The sequence below is a fragment of the Meriones unguiculatus genome, chromosome 1 (genome assembly GCF_030254825.1).
Source record: "Meriones unguiculatus strain TT.TT164.6M chromosome 1, Bangor_MerUng_6.1, whole genome shotgun sequence".
In the NCBI taxonomy this organism is placed as follows: Eukaryota; Metazoa; Chordata; class Mammalia; order Rodentia; family Muridae; genus Meriones; species Meriones unguiculatus.
In genome coordinates, this window is record NC_083349.1 from 107,099,353 (window position 1) to 107,119,370 (window position 20,018).

Here is a 20,018-nt window from a genome sequence, read left to right on the forward strand (position 1 = left end):
GTTCTCTCTTCAACCTGTCTCTGTAAAAATCTCCCAGTAAAACTGCCTTCATTTTCCTCCCTCTGCACTGCTCTGTCATAAGTTGTCTCTTTCCTCTCTGTTCTCGGAGTTGGGCATATCCTATTCTGTCAAATCTTTCTCTCATTCATCACTTTGTCTGCCCCTCCATTAGACATCACTTTCAAACATTGGTGTTTCCTTCTACAAACTAACTTTACCTTCAATGTTTTGGATAAAAGGTGTGTACTATGGTGTGTCTGCATTCCAGCTGGATCACAGAGACCTAGAAGGTCTCTGGGTGTGATCACAGCAGCCATGTTGCTGGATTAAAATTCCCCTACAATGGGCTTCCAGGTGGATTTAATGGAAAGGTGTGGCTTAATTTTATCTTTTCTTCTCTGCCTCAGCCTCATGCTCAGCTCACTGGGTGCTGGAGGCATAAGATTTATAATCATAGAAACTCTCCTGAATATATTTCCCATTGTGAAAGACAATATCAGCCTTAGACACAGGCAAGATCCATTGGTACAGCTCATCTGTGTATTCTACAATGACATTTTCTGCTCCCTGCTGATTTTATCATGCCAACAAGCCCCTTTCATGGGTGAAAAAACTAGATCAAAGTCTCATGACTCATCATTGATGAAGAGTCTCCCAAAACCAGGTTTCTGGAAGATACCAAAACCACCTTTGGTCTTTCCACCTCACTCCTCCACATATGTAATTTTGGTTTTGGAACAGGTTGAAGGGACAACTGGCCAAACAAGTTCTGCTAGAATATCTTTTATAAATAGGATGTGGTGAGGAATGCTCTTTCTCTTAGCAGCAAGGCAAAAATAATTGCTCTGAATTTGTGCCAGCCTGAGTTATACAACGAGACCCTGGCTCAAACAGATAAGCAAACAACAATAAAAAACCTTCCATAAAGAGTTAGTCCTTTAAATTAATAGATTTGACCAGAAAGCTAGCCCTTAGCCAATATGCCCCTTACTTCCTAAACCCTGAAGTGACCTTCAGAAATCACAGGGAAGTCAACCCTTCCATGTAGATGTATGCATTGGAATCTCACTGGAACATTAGACCACAAGGCCAGAGTCTCATCACATAAGTAAAATCAAGACTGGCTGAGGATTCAGTTTCTCAGCTCTGCCAAGGTGACCTCCCTCTGACTGTCAAATTAGCCTCTTACATTTTCATCATGAAATTAGTTCAAAGTCTGCACGAAGTTTTTCCTTGAATGTTTTAGTGTCGGTGCTAGATACATACTCAAATTAATTCTTCATCATTTTCTGCGCACAGATTTTGACTCAATCTTTCTTTAAAGGAGAAATAATTTGGGCCGTCTGAAAATGAGATTTATTTTAAGTAGAAGCTTATTTATCAAGAATACAGTTCTTAAAGCTTTTATGAGTTGTAAAAAGTAGATTTGAGGCCAAAAGATCTGACAAATCCCCAAGGTCTAGCCTGGCTGAAAGAAAGGAGGTTTGAAAGGAAATGTCCCAGTAGTAGAAGATGAGGTGGCAGGGGGGATTTGAGTTGTGTTTCTGTGATGTCCCTAGAAAGCTGCACAAGGACACTGGACAAGGACAGACTGCAGTAGGGGATAGCTGGAGGCCCAGGAGAAGGAAGAAAGTTTGACAAGTTTGTGACTAGGGAGATGGCTCAGTCAGTAAACCGCTTTCCATGTAAGCATGGGGACCTGAATTCAGTCTCTAAAACCTACATAAAAATGCCAGGTGTGCCTTGTAATTCCAGCCTACGATGGACCGAGACATGCTGGCCAACTAGGCCAGCCTAACTGGTGAGCTCCAGGCCAATGAGAGATTGTGTCAGATGAGGTGGATGATGGTCCTGAGGATGACAAACCAGATTTTCCTCTGTCCTCAACATACACTCTCACACATGCGCATACAAATGCATTAAAAGATTGAAAAGTCTGGCTTTGTTTGTTTATTTGTTTGTTTGTTTGCACTATCTGCAGAGAGAACTTACAGGCCAGCTGTTGCATTTCCAAACCTGGCTTGACCAGGATAAACAGGCTTCAGTCTGCCCCATTGAGGGCCTCTTACAAGAAAGCATCTCTCACATGAAGCCATGTCCAGAGAGCTCACGACTTCCTGTTTCTACCTGCTGGGTCCCTGAGCCAAGTGTGGGGTCATTGGGCTGATACTGTGTCCAGTTAACTCTTTGTAGCCTCTCAGGGCCACAAGGTCCTTTTATGTGCGTGCTAGAGCTTTGTGAACAGGTTAGAAGCCACCACAGTACCAAAGCTTAAGCGTCTGGGGTTCACTCAGCACCACACTAGACACAGTGAGAGATCAGAAGGCTGCTCAAACTCTACCTGTACCTGTTGGAACAAGGGCATCACTCCCTCCCAGTAAGAACATGGTGCTAGCTGTACCTTCCTATGGCTTCCCCCTTGCTGCCGTGTATTGTGGTTAGTTGTATCCCTCTCGACTCAAACCTTCTCCATCTTCATCTCTTCCCTGGTACATGATCCAGGGTCTGTCCCATAGCAGGATCTTATTAGTTTAAATGGCTGACTATATTTTCTTCCGGCAATCTCTGTACCTACTTTGAATGTATGGCTCAAGCCATGAAGCAGATACTTCAGAGAGAGCAGAGGCCTGTGGAGGAGGGAGATTTGGGGTAAGTAACTGACTGCTTCTCCTTTTGTGTCACAGTTCACTGGCTGTTCACCACCTGTGGGGCCAGTGGGCCTCATGGCCCCACACAGGCACAGTGCAACAATGCCTACCAGAACTCCAACTTGAGCGTGGTGGTGGGAAGCGAAGGGCCCTTGAGGGGCATCCAGATTTGGAAAGTGCCGGCTACTGATACCTACAGGTATGTATAGTGACAAACCAGGTCCCCTGCAGAAGACTCAAGTCCTACCCAGGGGGTGCATGTCCCGGGGTGCCCGAGCATTCAAAGGGTGCGATAGAACAACTGAAGACAGAAGGTGGCAACGATTTCTTTTGCTTCAGAGAAAGTGACAGACGGTTAGTGGACATGGCAAACATATGAGCTAGCTTCAGAATCATTGCTAATTACAATCAGGGTAGACGTAGGAGGCTCTCGAGGGAAGTCTCCAGTCTGATTAGTTTGTGTGGTACCTCTGTGTCTGTAGGGGTGGCGTGTGGGAGGGGGATTACGTGTTCCTGTTTATCTGAAGTTTGTTCAGCACCTTGCTGGACTTAAGTTAAGAGATCCAGATAGTGTTGTCCACTTTATTTTATTTCTTCCTTTCTACCTTCATTCCTTTCTTTCTTCCTTTCTTTCTTCCTTTCTTTCTTCCCTTCTTTCCTTCCTTCTTTCTTTCTTTCTTTCTTTCTTTCTTTCTTTCTTTCTTTCTTTCCTTCTTCCTTCCTTTCTTTTGGTTTCTTAAAGACAGGGTTTCCCCTTATAGCCTTTGCTGTCCTGGACTCACTTTGTAGACCAGGCTGGCCTCAAACTCACAGCAATCTGCCTTGCCTGTGCCTTCCAGAGTGCTAGGTTTAAAGCATGCACCACCCCACCACACACAGCTTGTCCACTTTATTTTTAAGACAGCCTCCCGCATTCCCACAGAGCCTCGTGCTCACTGATTGGCTAGGCTAGCTGGCTGCCTGCCTCATGAGTTTGGGATTTCCTCCAGTCATCCTGGTGCTCCAGGAGTCTGCCTGCTTCTACTCCCACACTGCCAGGGTTACAAGGGAATGAATGCTGCTGTGCCTGTTTTTTGGTTTTTGCTGTTTTTTGCTTTGTTTTGTTTTGCTTTGCTTTTCGTTTTTGTTTTGTGTGGGTGCTGAGAACCCAAACTCACATCCCTCTCCTTGCATGGCAAGCATTTGATCAACTGAACCATCTCCCTAGCCCCAAAGCAAATGTTCTTGTCCTTGCCCGGCCCTTCCCTGTTCTCCCAGAGAGCAAACCTCTAGCTGAAGTTTACTTTCATCCCAACCCAGCCTCACAGTGTTCCACCACAGCAAAAACAGGCAAGAGGAGACCAACCCTGCATGCCACCTTGAATCCATGGTACCCAGCAAAGGTCATGGTGAGAGAGCAGAGCTGGTTAAAAGCCGGGTTTCAAGGGTCTGCTGTATAGGCAGGTGCTCTTGAAGTGCTAACGTGATGCATCCTGTAAGAACCACTGAGTTGCACCAACCCCTGGCCTGAGGTGTGCCTGAGTGTCCTCAGGTGGGCTCTATGATGAAGGCAAGGCCAGTCTTGGAGGCCTCGTTTTAGAAATGAGAAAACAGGCTCAGAGAGACAGGAGCCCCCTTGACAGTCACAGTCTAAAAACAGCCCCCAGCCTCAGACTCTTGAGAGAAAATATGTCCTAGTTGCAGCTCCTTCCACCAACAGTGCCCAGCTGTGCTAAGAGTGTTACCATTATGCAGGGCTGATGCAGATGTCCCCTGTCCTCTCAGAGCATCCCCTGCCATTCCTGTCATTCCAAGGAAATGCTTCTCGAGTTGTCCTGTCCTGCTTTCCCTTAGTGTGTCTTGTGGTGGAAAAAAAAAAAAAGTTCCAGAGAAAGTCCTAGGTGCTTTTTAATAATCTGGGCAAGGATATGAGAAAGTTCCATCTCTGCCTGCCACTCATAAATGTCCCAAAGATACCAGCCATCCTTTCATGGTGCACCAAGCAAACAGACCTCCCAGCAAAACCTCCATGCACAGCAGTACAAGGAGAAAAAGACTCCTAAGGAGAAGGGAACAGACAGAACTAGCAGAGGACCTAGCAGGTGTGTCTCATGCCGTTAGCAGTGAGGTGGGTGGCATTGCTATGGCTGTTATCAAGACTCTTCACAGACAAAAGATAGAATCAGAGGTGATCCTAGCCCAGAGCATGTCCAAAGCCACACGAAGCATCACCTGTCTCTCCCACAAAGGTCACCTTCAGGCCATGCCTAGTTCTTTCAGGCTTCCCCCAAGACATTGTGAGTCAATGGGTGTGCACAGATTATGGAATTCCTGTCCTCATATTTCGTCTCCTCTCTCTACAAGATAAGGTGTGCTGGTACCTACAGGTACCCATCACAGTGCCTGTCTGTGTGTGTGTGTGTTAGGGGCCCCCTGACCTTTAGGGCAGAAAAAACAGCTGGAGAAACGGGAGTAACCGATGACAGAATTTGTGAGGTTAAATAGGTCCCACGTTCATCTCGTCCGACTCCTCTGTCATTGCTCATGACTTTGTTCTGCCCTAACTTTTGGAAGATTTGGCCAGCCAGAAGAACTACACTTATTAAATAATAATAAATTCATTTGCCTATTTATTATTAATCACAGGCTTTCTAATTCTATGGAGGTTCTGATCTATATGAAGCACACAATCTTAGCACACTGTGTTGATGGAACAGCCACTGAGATAGGAGAGCTGTTTGCACTTGCCTTAGGAAATAACCCCCTCGCCCCAGCCTTGACTTCCTGGAGATGTATGAGTGCGTACGTCTCTGAACACTTTGAAGTTATGGTCTGGCAAAATTAAAATGGGAAAATCAAAATGAAAAAGAAAGGGAGGTTGAGTTTGTTTTTTTTTTCTTTGTAGCTGTTGGATATTAGAGCTTGGCTCTAACAATATTCCTGCCCCTCACCTCATTCCTGACCCCAGACGATACTCAGCACTTTGATGACAATAGCTGCAATGGTTATACTAATTTAGTAACCTAAATAGATAGTTAATGGTTTGCTTTTTAGGTCACATGAAAGTATGCTCAAGTCTAGCATGGGTGAGGCCCTGGACTCAATACCCAGGATGAAGAAACAGGAAGGAAGGGAGGGGAGGGGTGAAAGAGAAGGGAAGAAAAGGAAAGGAAAGGGGAGGGGAGGGGAAGGTGGTCCCTTACACTCTACATCCCTGAGGAAGCCCCAGTGATACATAGATACATACACACACACACACACACACACACACACACACACACACAGAACTTTCTGCCCTCTCCCTCTTTTGGAGGACTTTTTCCTCCTGAGTAGTTATTATTTAGTAAGTACAGTTTCTCTGAGAAGAAAACACAGGATATTTCAGAGGACTTGATTAAAAGGTCTTTGAAAAGACAGGGAGTGGAACCCTTTGCCTTGCAAACGCCACATCTAGTGGAGTATGGTGCTCACGCAGTGCTGGCTGGCTGCTGCTTGATGCCTAGTGCAGTAAAGGCCCCACCGGTTGGGGGGATGAAAAATGGAGGCTGATGCTGGCCACTGTTGTGTTCCAAGATGGGGCCTCTGTCCCTGGGGCCTCCTCAGAGACCTATACAGATGAAAGGACCCCCTCCCAACTCTCTGTCTTTCTGTTCTGTTCTGTTTGTTTCATACCTGAGATTGAACCTAGAGTTTTGTGTGTGCTAAGCAAGTTGAATTTTTACTTTTTACTTTGAACCACAGTTCGCTCAGTTTTCCAGGTTGGCCTTGAACTCACAAACCTCTTTAGTGTGAACGTCCCGAGCAGCTGGAATGACAAGCATCCACTACCACACCTGGCTTTTCCCTGACTGTAGGTTCAATTTTATCCTGGGCTCAACTCCTCTGTGGAAAATATCCACAAAGTGAGAGAGGAAGGAAAGCAGGGAAGAGGCAAGGGCCAGGCTCCTATAACCTGCCCAGCACTTCTTCATTACACTGGAGCAAAACAAAACTAGCCGAAGGTCCTGAGGCTGGAGTCTCTCCTCCCAGGTGTCTTTCTGTTCACCCTGGTGACACCAAAGGGTGGTAGTGAGAGGCAAGTAGAAAGTGGTGACTGTCATCCAGGGAAGTGTCAAAGGATATAAACTGGGCATGACAATGAAGGACTGAGCCAAGATGGGCTTAGAAGGTGGGTGGGAAGGGTGTGAGTCATGAACTGGATGGAGAGGGGTTAACAAATGGAGGATAGTGAGTGGACCCTACTCTCCCAGGAAGCCAAACTGAGAAAGTCAGAGGAGGCCTGGGGACAGTGGAAAGGCACCGCTTCTTTGGAGCTTTGAGGACATGATTGTACAACAATGCCTTCTGAAGCATCCCTAGGGGAAGGGTGTCAGGGGGTGGGTGCTGCAGCTGCTGAAAGCAAAAGACCACTGGGAGACACAAAATGAGCATGAATGCTCAGATTCGTGCTAGGCGGAGGACAAGAGCCTTTAGTCTAATCATAGATGGAGATGGAGCACAGTTCTAAGACCTTGGGTAGGGTTGACTAGGATGTGTGAGGGGCGCATTAAGTCAGCACTCAAGAGAAGCCGGGCACAGCTCAGTTCACACTCTCTGACTTCCTGCTTAATCCCTCTCCCTACCCCAGCCTCCTTCTTTCCATCCTTCTTCACATTCCAGGAGCTCAGTGTCCTTCCCCACCCTCAGGCCCCTCACATATGCTCAAAGGCCCACATCAAAAAACATTTGTCAAGCACAGACCATGGCTCCTGATATCAGTTCCCTCCTGGTTCACACACTCTTCAGGAGGCCCCAGATCTCAGGAGGAGCTGGCTGATCTGGACCACAGCTGTTTCTGATGGTCTCCATCAATGACACTCATCTCCTCACCTGGCTCCAGGGACCAGTATGCACAGCTGGAGGGCATAATTCAACCAAGACACAGAAGGAGACCTTTGTGTAGTCTTTGTGGAGTTGTGGGACTACTCCTGAATATCCAGCTCTAAGGTGTTGGGGCCATACTCTAAGGCCAGCACTGAAATATAAGGCAGTGGTTCTCAACCTGTGGGGGTCGAATGACCCCACCAGATATCACCTATCAGATATCCTGCATGTCAGACATTTACATTACAATTCATAACAGTAGCAAAATTACAGCTATGAAGCAGCACAGAAATAATTTTATGGTTGGGGGTCACCGCAACATGAGGAACTGTATTAAAGGGTCGCAGCATTAGGAAGGTTGAGAACCGCTGCTGTAGGGTGTATCCAACACTGACCTGTGGAGCCCCTACTGGGTGTCAAACACTGAACTGTGTGCCCAGCAATGAGCTATGGGGCACCTACTAGCTACCCAGCACTGAGTATGTATTTCAGCACTCATGGAGAAGACTGAAACACTCTCTGGGAAGAGCAGCTACAAGGCAGGAATTCAATAGCCGTCTACGACGCCAATCAAGTTCTAGACAACAGTAGGAGAGATGTCACAGGCGTGATGAATTGCCAAAGTAATTGTGCAGATAGTCATCACCCAGAGAAAGGAAAGTCAGAGGTGGGGGAATAGGCGAAGATCAATGAGCTGCAAGCAGAATGGAGTGTGCGTCCAACTGCAACCACCACCCAGCCATATGACCTTGAAAGTTGTCTTCCCTTCTCTCAAAGGACAAACCCATCTGCAACATAAAGGGTTTCAGAGAGAGCCATTTTGCTGGTGCTTAGAGCTGTGCAGGCCAGGTGTTGAAGGAAGAACTGGACAGCCATAGAACCAGATGGCCCTACCAAGGTGCCCACCCTCTAAGATTCAATGGCCCCTTCAACGCTGTCCCCAAGAAGCACACTGATGTTTTATGCACATAGCATGATCAGAGAGCTCCTGCTGGCCCTGGCTTCCTATGTTCTTCCAGTAATCTTGTAGGCTGTGAAGGCCAGATCTGACCAACCCTATCTCACAGAGATAGGAGGAAGCCAGAGAAGGAGGGATTGGCCTCAGGTCTAACCCCAAACTACAGGTAGAGCCCAGAATGGGGTGTGGGTCTGCCGTACATCTGGAGAGGGCTACAAGGAGTGAAGTGTTTGTGTGTTTCTCTGAGTGTCGGGGACCCTCTCCTCCTCTTCCCCAGCTCCACTCCTAGGTAGGCACTAACGCTGTCAACACGCTGCGAACCAGCTGTTCTGTCATTTCAAAATCCAGCAGGCAGCCACTTTGATCCACTACTAATTCTTTATTTAAAAAAGATCCACAACCCAATTACACCAGGTAACAATAGCTCACAGTCGATAATACAAAACACAAACCTGGTAAACATCCCATCTGACCAGGGGACATGGATTTAGATGAGGAAAAACAAAGAAATTACAGCATCAACTCCTTCAGAATACTATCTTGCAATTTCCAGTAAATTGGAATAATTCTGAGTCATTTCCCCCACTTGAGTGGCAGGTATATTAATTTCTCGTCATTTGTCAACCATTACAAGTAAATTGTTTACCAGGTTTGGGTACAGTGTGTCGAAGCCTGGAGCAGCAGTGGTTATTCTGGCTTGGCATGGTGTGGTCCACAGAGGCCAGGCTGTAGCAGCGCTGAGCAAATGCCTGCTTTATCAGCTCAGTACAGAGGAGGGTCCCAGGTGAAACCCAACAGGATTGGACCCAGGACCCCCAGCTGTGCCCTGATCTCCCTACTGTCCAACTCTTATTAGTTCATTCCCTTCTGCTTCCCAGAAGCCACACCCAAGAAAAGCAAAGACCAGCAAGGGCACTGTCTAACAGCTTCTACATGCGACTCACTGACTATCCCTCTGTCAGTTAGTTAAGTCCCTTATAGACATAATCTCATTTAATCCTCACGATTGTCTTTCAAGGCCAACGTTATTATTATCACCTTTTGATTTTACCGAGGGGCTCAGAGAGGGAAGATGACCTAATCAAGGTCATACAGCTATTGAGTAAGACTGGTAAAGCCAGGCACCTCAGCCTTGAACTTGAAGAAGGCTGCAGCTTGGTGTCATCCAGGGCAGGGTGCGCACCTAGAAGGAAGAACCGTGCTCTCTGGGTTCTCCCTACCCTGAGGAGCAAGGCTGGGATTTAGCTCCAGGTTTGTGTGAAGGCACATCCTGGTTTTTCTCAGTGTGTCACTCTGAAGCAGGACGGGACTTGTCGTCTGAAGGGAGTTAAGCTCTGAGGTTCCAGGCCTCAGGGGAGGAGGAAGAGACCACACCCTCCCAAGACTTTAACAATCCCTTAAACACTGAGTTCCTGAGGTGGCTGAGGCCACCTCTGGGAGAGGCCATCTCTGGGAGAGTCACTGACACTGCCTTGTCAAGTCTTGCTGTGGAGTTTGGACACACTGCCTTGGCCTTACCTCAGTTCGTAGCTTTTTTTCAGCCCACTTTCTCTCCTCATCTACGAGGCAGGAGTTTCTGACTTCACTTTCTCCCTCTGTAGTGGGAGGTTAGGCTCCTACAGGTTAGCTTAGACTCCTCAGGTCACATGGCCAGGGCTTCCAAGACTAGGCCCTGTGTGTGGCTCATAGTTCAGGGCTCTCGAGGGCTCGCTTCACGGTCAAGAACTGAGCTGAGACCCGAAGGGAGTTGGTGGAGTTTGGATTGCTGCAGGGGCAGGAGAAATAAGAAGGTGGGTCTAGGGAGGGAAAGGGAGTCAGGAACAAACAGCTTCCGAAATATAATAATTTGGCTAAATTTAAATGTGTGAAAGAGTTCAGAATGATTCATAATGCATGCAGATTGATGCAAATGGTTATGCAAATGAAGCAGGCAGGAATGAGCCGGGTGCAGCCCACCTCTCTACAGTAAGCCCATCCTGGGATGGAAATGAGATCTTTGGATGCAACCTGACCAAGTCCCAAGGCCAATTATTATTATTACCTTGCCTTTAGATCACCAAGAACCTGGGGCAGAGAGAGGGAAGGTAACCTACCCGAGGTTACACAGCACTGGGTGTGCAGGACAGACCTGGGGCCTCATGAACGTTTCCACCCTGAGACTGGCCCTTCTCTGGAAGCCACATTGGCCACTCCACAGTCCTCCGTTTACACGTCTCTGAGCTGAATAATCCTGCTCCCTCTCACCTTCCAGCAGCGAGCTCTCCTTCTCTGCCTTTTTGTTCTCCTCACACCTCACACCCTTGTCTCACACTTTTTAAAGACAGGATCTCACATATCCTAGGCTGGCCTGAAACTCAATATGTAGCTGAGGATGACCTTGAACTTCCCATCCTCCTGCCTCCACCTCCCACGTGCTGGAATTACAGATAAGTGCCACCATGTCTGGCTCTGTGCAGTGCTAGGGAATCAAACCCAGGGCTCATGTGTTCTACTAGAGCACTCAGCCAACTATGTCTCTAACCCATATCATGCCTCCTGTCCACTTCTTTCCTCTTCCTCCCTCTGTGTCACACACACACACGCGCGCAGAAAACACAAAGTGTCCTTATTCTCTTGAGCCAGGGTCTCTTGTTAAACCTAGAACCAGGGGAACAAAACCCCAGTGATCTTCCCATCTCCAACCCTCACAGTGCTTGGGTCACAGGTGCAAACTGAAACTCTTGTCCTCAGGCTCCCACAAGCAAGCTCTCCTGTCTGAGTCTTCTCAGCCCTCTCTAGTCCATTCTTAATGCAGCATGAGTGTTTGATTGGAGGTCACAAGGAATGGACATGTGCAGGTGTCTCCTTGGGCCCCTCTTGGTGAGGCTACAGACACCCCCCCCAGCTGTACACATAGGACAGGAGGTGGCCTGTAGTAGAGGAAGTGGCCTACACTAGGTAAGTTCATCTCTCTGAGCCTCGGTGTCCTCATCTTTCAAGTGAGATTAAATCATCTCTACCATGTGGCAGCATGCATGGCAGCAGGCACATTGGATCACGCTCCCTTCCTTTTGCAACGCTTCAGTCTCACCTTCCACAAAGCCAACCTCAGATTTCCATTTCACCCCAGTACCTACACCTCTATACAGCGGGCACACAAACTCTGGCACCCCATCCTCACAGTAGAACCGGCTTATGGTGGGGTATCTCTTTGCATAGCTGCATGCGTTTCCCAGTTTCTTCATAGGCTCCTGCAGAGCCTGGACCCCATCTCAGGTCTTCTCTTGTTCATGAAGCCTGATGCCACTCCCAGCCATTAACAAGCTCAAGCAGGTGCCTGAGTAACCAACTGAATTGTGCCAGTTCCACGGAGAACCCACGTTCTTGTCTGTTGCATTAGGAAGCAGCCAGTCTTTGAGACTGTCCCTGCAGAAAGAACCTGAACTCCACACTGGGAGAGACTGCAGGATCTCCACATGTTCAGATCATGGGATGTTTGCAAAAGCCATAGTAAGGGCTGCAGAAATAGCTTAAAGCACTTACTGCTAGTCCAGAGGTCCCAGGTTCAATTCCAGCACCCACATGATGACTCACAACCATCCCTAACTGTACTTCCTGGGGATCCAATGTCCCCTTCTGACCTCCTCAGGCACCAAGCATGTACATGCTATACATACAGACAGGCAGGCAAACACATATAAAATAAAATGCACAAATTAAAAAAAACAACAACACTATATTTGTAGACAAAGTTGTCTTCCATCTCTTTCTGGATTTCCATAAAGAACCTTCCACCTGAACACACAGGGACAGGAAAACACTCCCTGAGCCCCTGGCAACCATCCTCCGGGGAGGCAATTTTTAACGTTTGTCAATTGGTCTGCTGCCTGTCTTTAAGACATGCCATTCCTCTGCCGAAGTTCATCCTTGCTTGACTTCAGCTCAGCAATCTGAGAGGCAGAGGATCTAGCCCCACGTCCCCAACGCTCTGTCTTTATTTGCATCATGATCACATGATCACGTGAGTGCTCCTAAGCATGCTCTCTTCAGATGATGCTCTAGGCCCCAGGGAGAGACTCTCCAACTCTGCACCCAGTCAGTTACTGCTAGCTACTAACGCCATCCACACACATTAACAACAAACACTTACTGAGTGCCCATTGTGTAGCAGCCCCCAAGGATTTCAAGGCTGAATGCTTGCCTTGAACACTCGTTCAGAACACTTTCGGGATAAGAGATAGGTTCTCTTATTATTCCAGTCACGTATAAGGAACAGGGCCATTTTTGGCTAGGGTCTCATGGGTCTTTTGACACTGGGCTAGGAAATCCAGAATGGAGTCTTCTAAGTGTTCAACCCTTTCCCAAACACCACTCCCTCCCCATCTCATTCTTCTGAACATCTAGCCAAACCTTCACCTTTCTACCTCTATGACTAAGTAACTTCAGGTTCCCCTCTAAACCGACTGTTTTCTCCAAACAGTTGGGAGTGCTCTCCCTCCTGGCTGACCTCACAGAGCTATGTGGATAAGAACTCTCAGACATGATGGGGACATTCTTGGTCCCCTGGAAGCTCATGGGTTGGAAGGTAAGGGGTGTCAATCTCCTGCCATGATGGAAGCCGTCATGCTTTGTCCTATTCCAGCATCTCGGGCTATGGAGCAGCTGGTGGGAAAGGCGGGAAGAACACCATGATGCGGTCCCACGGCGTGTCTGTCCTGGGCATCTTCAACCTGGAGAAGGATGACACGCTGTACATCCTTGTCGGCCAGCAAGGGGAGGATGCCTGTCCCAGGGTAAGTGCCCAGAGCAGGGGCTTGTCCCAGCACCGGAGGAAGAGAGGGTGGCCTCTTAGAGGACAGTAAGCCCCAGTGATCCTTCTGGGGACTCGCATTCTAAGATAGCATGACTTGCACCATGTCATGAATTCTCTGCCTGTGAATTCTCTTCCTTTCCTGGGGCCATTTGCATGAGGACACAGAGTGTGAGGCTACTGCAGGATGACAGCCCTACAGAAGCCAAGGCTGAAGCTTGGGTTTCATGACTGACTTAAAGCCAAAGGTCTGAATCCTACGTACATGGACCAATGGACGTTCTCCACAGACCCTGGAAAAGGAGCCTCCTTCTGCTCTGGCTAACATGCTATTGTATTGTGCCTAATCATATTATTGTGAGTAGTGAACAGTCACTCAACGTCAGATAGACAACCACATGTAGATATACATAGAAGGACCAAAAAGCTCTGAATGATACAGCTAACAGTGTGTACTTCTTGAGAGAAGACTAGATTGGCGCTGCCTGGAAAATGACATCTGAAATTATCACAAAATTATCTCAGGTCTGCAATGTAGCTCAGTTGGTAGAGTGTTTGCCTAGCTTTTTCGAGTTTTTTGTTTTGTTTTGTTTTCTTGGGTATAGTGGTGCACACCCTTAGTCCTAGCACTTCAGAGATGGAGGAAGGAGAATCAGAAATTCAAGGTCATCTTCAACTGTGTATGGAGTTTGAAGTCAGCCTGGGATATGTGGACACAGGAACCTCTAACTCAAAAAAAAAAAAAAGAAAGAAAGAAAGAAAAGAAAAGAAAAAGAAAGAAAAAGGAAAAGAAAGAATGTCCTCATAAAGTATTTATTTAATTGACTAAAACTGGAAAAGAAAAGTAAAGCATAAACTGAGAGCCAGAATGCTGGTAGTCCACTTTCCATTAGTTACTTTTATGTTGTTCTGACAAAATGCCTTCCAGAAACAATGTCTGAAAGGGAAGATTCATGTTGGCTCGTGGTTTCAAAGGGTCTCAGTCCATCATCATGGAGAGGCATGAGGGACTTCATAGCAGCAGATCTGGAAATGGAGAGAGAGGGGCCGGAATCAGGGCAGGTAAAGCCATCAAGGCTTATGCCTGATGGCCTGCTTCCCCCACCTAAACACTGCTTCACCTCCTAAACACTCCACAAACTCCCAAACAGCATCATCAACTGGGAAACAAATATGCAAAATATGAGCCTGCAGGGGACATTTCACTCCCATTTTACGAATGAGGAGAGGGGAGACCACAAAGGTGAAGGGACTTGCCCAGTGTCACTCACAAAGAGGCCCACAACCCGAGAGCATTTGTTTTGGCAGCATCCTCTACTTGTCCGAGCTGTAGTTTCTGTGACCTCTTCCCTGTTTCCACTTATATAGTTCATCATCAGGCAAGCCTCTGTGATCCCAGAGACAGCCTAGCATAGTGTTTCTGACCCCACTCAGGTGTCCCGCTGTCAAAGAGAAGCCCAGCCACAGGAGCTGAGAATGTCCGGTGGTGACCCACAGAACCATACAGTGAGGACTGACTGCACAGCAGCGAGGAAGCCCCGGACACCCCAGCTGCCTGGCTCTTGCCTTGCTAATGTTGGGGGGATGGCAAGACCCTGCCAGTGCTGGCTCTTCTGACAGGAACTCAGGCCCCAGGAAGCAGAACTAGGATCAGGCTGCAGCACAGCTTTGTTGGGGAGGTCCCAGTGCCTGGGACCTGGGTCCCAGTGCCCGGCACAGCACCTTCTCCAAGAGTTGTCCCAGCAGCCTCGGAGCACAGATTAAGGAGCAGGACCTGCCAAAACACCAGTTCAGTCCCACAAAAGAAACTCCTCTCCAAAGGGCCAAGCGGTGGGCTGTGAGTTCAGGAGGTAGCAAGCGAGAGCACCTCAGCCCCCCGGCACCCCCACTCCTCCCTGGGTTAACGCAACGCCAGAGAACTAAGCCTGGTGGGTGCCGCCTCCTGTCTGAGAAATGCCTCCACTCCGATTTTTATTTAGGAACTATAATCAGAATTTTGCAGGCTGTTATAATATATTAAGTCATTAAATTACAGGCTGCTGTAATTTTCACAGGAATTTATTGAGTGCTAATGTAATTCTTTCATCTAAGCAGAAAGATTGCATTGACTTCTGCAAGGGACTTTTACTTGATTGGATTGTAATCAGTTATGTCTTTTCACAGGACTATGTCCCCCTTTTTTTAATTCAATTGTAATCTACTTGTTCCTCTAGGTTGCTGCACTTTATCATTCTTATTAATCAACCTACTTGTTCTCAAACTTTGTGGTTGCATAGGGAGAGCTCCCAAGAGGGCAGGAGGAGGCCATCTCAGCCATGAGCAGAGGAAAGCACCCTCTGCTGGTTGGAGCAGGCATGTCCTGCACCACTGGGCAGGGGAAGAAAGTAATGTGTCCTCCTGGTTACTCTGTACTCTCCCTCCCGTGGTCCTTAGGAGAAGAGGACATGCTACCTTCAAGCATTGTCTCCACCTCCAGTTTTCACTAGAAAAAAAAAAAAATGAATGAACGCTAAGAATTAAGCTGCAGTTTAGCAGGCTTAACTGTACATCTGTGGGAGGTTCTCTACCTGATGCCTGGCCATCCCAAGCAATGGGTGTGGGAAGAAAGGGGGTCTGCCCCTTGTTGTGTATGGAATTCAACAGCATCTTCGTCATCCTCCACCACTCGATGCTAGCTGTGTCCCCAGCAGCAACCTTTAAAAATGCCTTCTGAAAATCCCATAGGCCCCCTAGATGGCAAAATCATTGACCTAATTGCTAAGCCCCATACTCCAACCCAGAAAACGTCAGGAAGGCCAGTGTGTGAACCGGACACATTCTGTCCATTCAAAGTGATTCTGCAAAGATGAGCTGAGTGCCACCCACCCTTCCAGAAAATTGGGACATTCATTGAACAAAAGATATCCTTATATGTGAGGCACTTCCGTTCTAGCAAGGAGAGGAGGACTTGGCTAAGGCTCAGTCCCTGGGTGGGAGCATGCCGGTGTACCTGAGAACTGGAGGGGAGGAGCAAGTGTGTTAGCTAAGAGGTGAGGGCGATGGGGATGGGCTGTGATGACACATTCCACATCCTCAAACCCGATAGTGATATAACAGGTGTGCTCTAAAGTCTCCTGTGGGTACACCAGGAAGTCTGGAGCCCATGGAGACACAAAAAGTGCCAAGCACCCAATTCAAAGGCTACTGCATTCATCCAGCAAGAGATGCTGGTGGCTTGGACCGTCATGGTCAGTGTGGAGGTGGTGGAAAGTGATTGGATACCAGGCATGGCACATTGGAATGTGAAATCCAAAATGGCTTCCTGCCTGATTACGTGAGGACTGAGCAGCTGCCGTCACCTGCCAGAGAATGCTGCAGAATGGGTAGCTTGAGCTAGGCTCATGCCTGAAATCTCAACAAGTTTGAGGCCAGCCTGAGCTACACAGTGAGTTCCAGGTCAGCCTCAATTACAAGCGAGACTGCCAAAAACTAAAAACAAACAAACAAACAAAGAGTAGATTTTTTCGGCAAGGTCAAGAGGTCAAGGTCAAACACACTGCCTGTGGAGATCCAGTAGACAACAAAGCAGATATGGAAGATGGCAGGTGGGCAACACAGAAGACCACTGGGGCCTAGAAGAGAGGTCCAGGGAGGAAGATATGAAACAGCATAGAGTTTAAACGGGCTGGGATTGCCTATGGTGTGGTACAGATTGTGAAGGAACCCTGGGTCCCCAACCCAGGGCTAGAAGGAAAAAGAAGGTTAGAAGGTTATAGGTTAGAAGGAAAAAGAAGAGAAGCTAACAAAGAACAGGGAAGGTAGGAGGGGACTCAAGTGGCAAGGGAAGTCCTAGGAGTCAGGAAAAGAAGTGTTTCATCTCCACTAGAGGCTCTTGCTAGGTGAGAGCGATGCCCCCCTGAGAATGGTCATTTCTTAGGCATCCTCTGCCCTGATTTAAAGGAATCCATGGAAGATGGGCCAGCCCCAAGCTCCACTGCTCTTGCCCCCACACCATACCAGCACTCTCCAGAAATCAGATCTCAGGAAGAGGCCCCCGCAGGATGTGGAGGTCACAGTGCTAGCTGTCAGAGGAGAGATGGAGAGACGGGTCTGGAAGTGGGTCTTTTCAGCTCTGCTGCTTCACTCTGGACAGCCCTTTGATTTATAGATAGAGGCAACTCCAAGACCCTGAGAGTCTCATTAAAGCCCTGCTCAAGTCACAGCCCCCTTCCCCTCTCCCTCCGCCTCGACCCAGCCTCAGGGCATGCACCTTGCCACCCATTCCTGTTGAGGCCACCTTCCCAGCAGTCTCCCTGCAGCCCTGAACCACTGCATATACGAGGGAGAAATGTTAGCTCTACCCCAGCAGTCTAGAGCTTTCCATACACACTAAATCCACTCTAAGAAATGTCAAATTATTTCCATCATTAAATCCAAAATGCCATAAAACAAATTGCATCTCGGCTGTTTATCTGGAAATTTCTCAAGTACCCACTGCCAGCACTCCTGAATACTTTAGCATAAGGAACGGCCCAAGATGGATTGCTGTGTCCACTGGCTGGTTATGCAGCAGAGTTTGATGAAAATTTGATGTTTTATTGGCTTTTATTCCATTAAGTGAAAGAGAAGTCATTTTCCTCTGAGGTCAGGCTGATGTTTAGAGAATTCGTCTGAGGCACAGTGGCCAAGGCAGGTGTAACTGTTCTTCAGGCAGGAGGCTCTTCCTCCCAGGACTCCAGATTTTTTGTTACAAACATGCCAGCAAAATCCCAGCAACCTCCGTCTCCACAACCATGAGCCCCACCAGGAGCCACTGGGGCCCTGAAGTGACTCTAAGGAGATTGACTCAGCCACATTTTCATCCGTAACCTGTAAAACACAGTGGCAGCAGCTCACCTGCACATCCGTACAGCCTGTGATGGCACTGTCCCCACCCCACACCTGAAGCCCACAGACGCAGTCACCCAGTGATGATGGGTGTAGCTATCAGATTCCAACGTCCAGTCCCTCTTCTACATGGCAGCCAGGGGACTCTATCTCAGGCTACATGCTGCAGACATCTAAAAACAAAAAGCAGGATGTTAGGTGAGAGGAACGAGATGTCTAAGATGGAGAAATGACTTTCCCAAAGGTGAGATGAGGATGAAAATTCCACTGCTGGGCTTTGTTTATTTGTTCTGTATTTATTTTTAATTCTTCTCGTAGTACTTCAGAATTGAAACTTGGGAGAGGGACAGAGATGGCGAGAGACAAATAGAAAGAGAGAAGCCTCCCTGACTTTCCACTCCCGAGTCCAATTCTTATCATCCACAGGGGACCTGGCCATGACCTGGCTGTTCCTTTAATCCCTGTAGTTACCCCCAATTCATCTCACCACCCAGGGTCCTGTCATCCCTTCCTGAGCAGCCATGGGACCCTAACTGGTCCCTCTGCACTAAGCTGTACTTTTCTAAGCAAGAAACCCTTAAGCCTTTCCCCACACACCCCACTTACCCCCTTTCCTGTGGGTCATGCTACTCTTTCCCCTTGGAATGGCCTGAATTTTCCTTCTTTGTACTGAAACCCTCCCTATACTCTGCAGCCCACCCTGAAGCCACCTCCTGCAGGCAGTCTCACCTGGCTGCAATCCATCCCCAGATTCCCATAACGTTTGTACCCAAGTTGGACCTGCAGCCCTTTCCTAGCCCTGCTCAAAGTGACCATTGTATGTGTGTATGTATTTTTGTTCCCCTTGCTCAACCATAGACCATCCAAGGGGTGATCAGATACAGCTGTAAGCAGTCAAGGAGCCTAACTTGGCACAAACCTAATGAGGTGGTCTTTGTTTGTGCAGGCAAACCAACTAATCCAGAAGGTCTGTGTCGGCGAGAACAACGTGATCGAAGAAGAGATTCGTGTGAACAGAAGCGTGCACGAGTGGGCAGGAGGCGGAGGAGGCGGGGGTGGAGCCACCTACGTGTTTAAGGTGAGGTCTTCTCCGAAAGATGAAGCAGTGCCTTGGACCCCTTGTGATATTACAGCCCCAGAATGAAGCTAGACAGAAACGCCTGGGATGTTCTACCTCAGTGAGAAACCACGGCCCGGAGGGTGTTCGGGTTTGTCTAAAAAAGGGTACCACACTTTGCCTTTTCCTTTCAGCATCAAGGCCCCTTGTTCACCCAGGCCAGGCAGACTTTTCCAACATTGTCAAAGCCTGGCTATAGATTGAAGGCAGGCTTCTCACTGGGTGCCCCCCCCCACTTCTGGAGACAGAGATGCTAGGAGTATATTCTTGAACTTGTGGGGATCCAGGGAAGGGGGTGAAGGAACGATCTTTCAGGATCCATCCCAGGTCATTTGTAATCTATGAAGAGTTGGGTACCCTAGAGGGCTCGCATCACTGGTTTTGCACTGGAGAGAGAAACTGGTCGGAGGGGGTTACCATAACACGAATTTGGGGCCCTCAAATCTCCACAGATGGAGAAGTCAGCCCGATGCCCTGCAAATAGTAGAGTTAAGCATTTAAGCCGGGGCATAAGGTCTCCCTAATGGATGCCTAGCCCAGTTTCTCCATCTCTGAATGTCTCCCCTGGGCAGATGAAAGATGGAGTGCCTGTGCCCCTGATCATTGCAGCTGGTGGCGGTGGCAGGGCCTACGGGGCCAAGACAGACACGTTCCACCCAGAGAGACTGGAGAATAACTCCTCAGTTCTAGGGCTGAACGGAAATTCCGGAGCCGCAGGTAAAGCCCCGCCCTCCCACACACACAAAGCCCTGGGGACCCTGAAAGCACTGGGCCCTGAGTGCTGGAGGCTGTTCCTAT

The 20,018-nt window shown here is 48.3% G+C and overlaps 1 protein-coding gene across 1 annotated transcript in view; it reads left to right on the top strand.

Annotated features, from left to right (window-relative positions):
* The window catches only part of Alk (ALK receptor tyrosine kinase), a 703,407-nt gene that overhangs the window by 647,391 nt on the left and 35,998 nt on the right, over positions 1-20,018 (top strand). The window contains exons 12-15 of the mRNA XM_060364669.1: positions 2,685-2,847; positions 13,070-13,220; positions 19,050-19,181; positions 19,793-19,937. Coding sequence (XP_060220652.1) covers positions 2,685-2,847; positions 13,070-13,220; positions 19,050-19,181; positions 19,793-19,937 — 591 coding nt within the window. The remainder of the gene's footprint in view (positions 1-2,684; positions 2,848-13,069; positions 13,221-19,049; positions 19,182-19,792; positions 19,938-20,018) is intronic.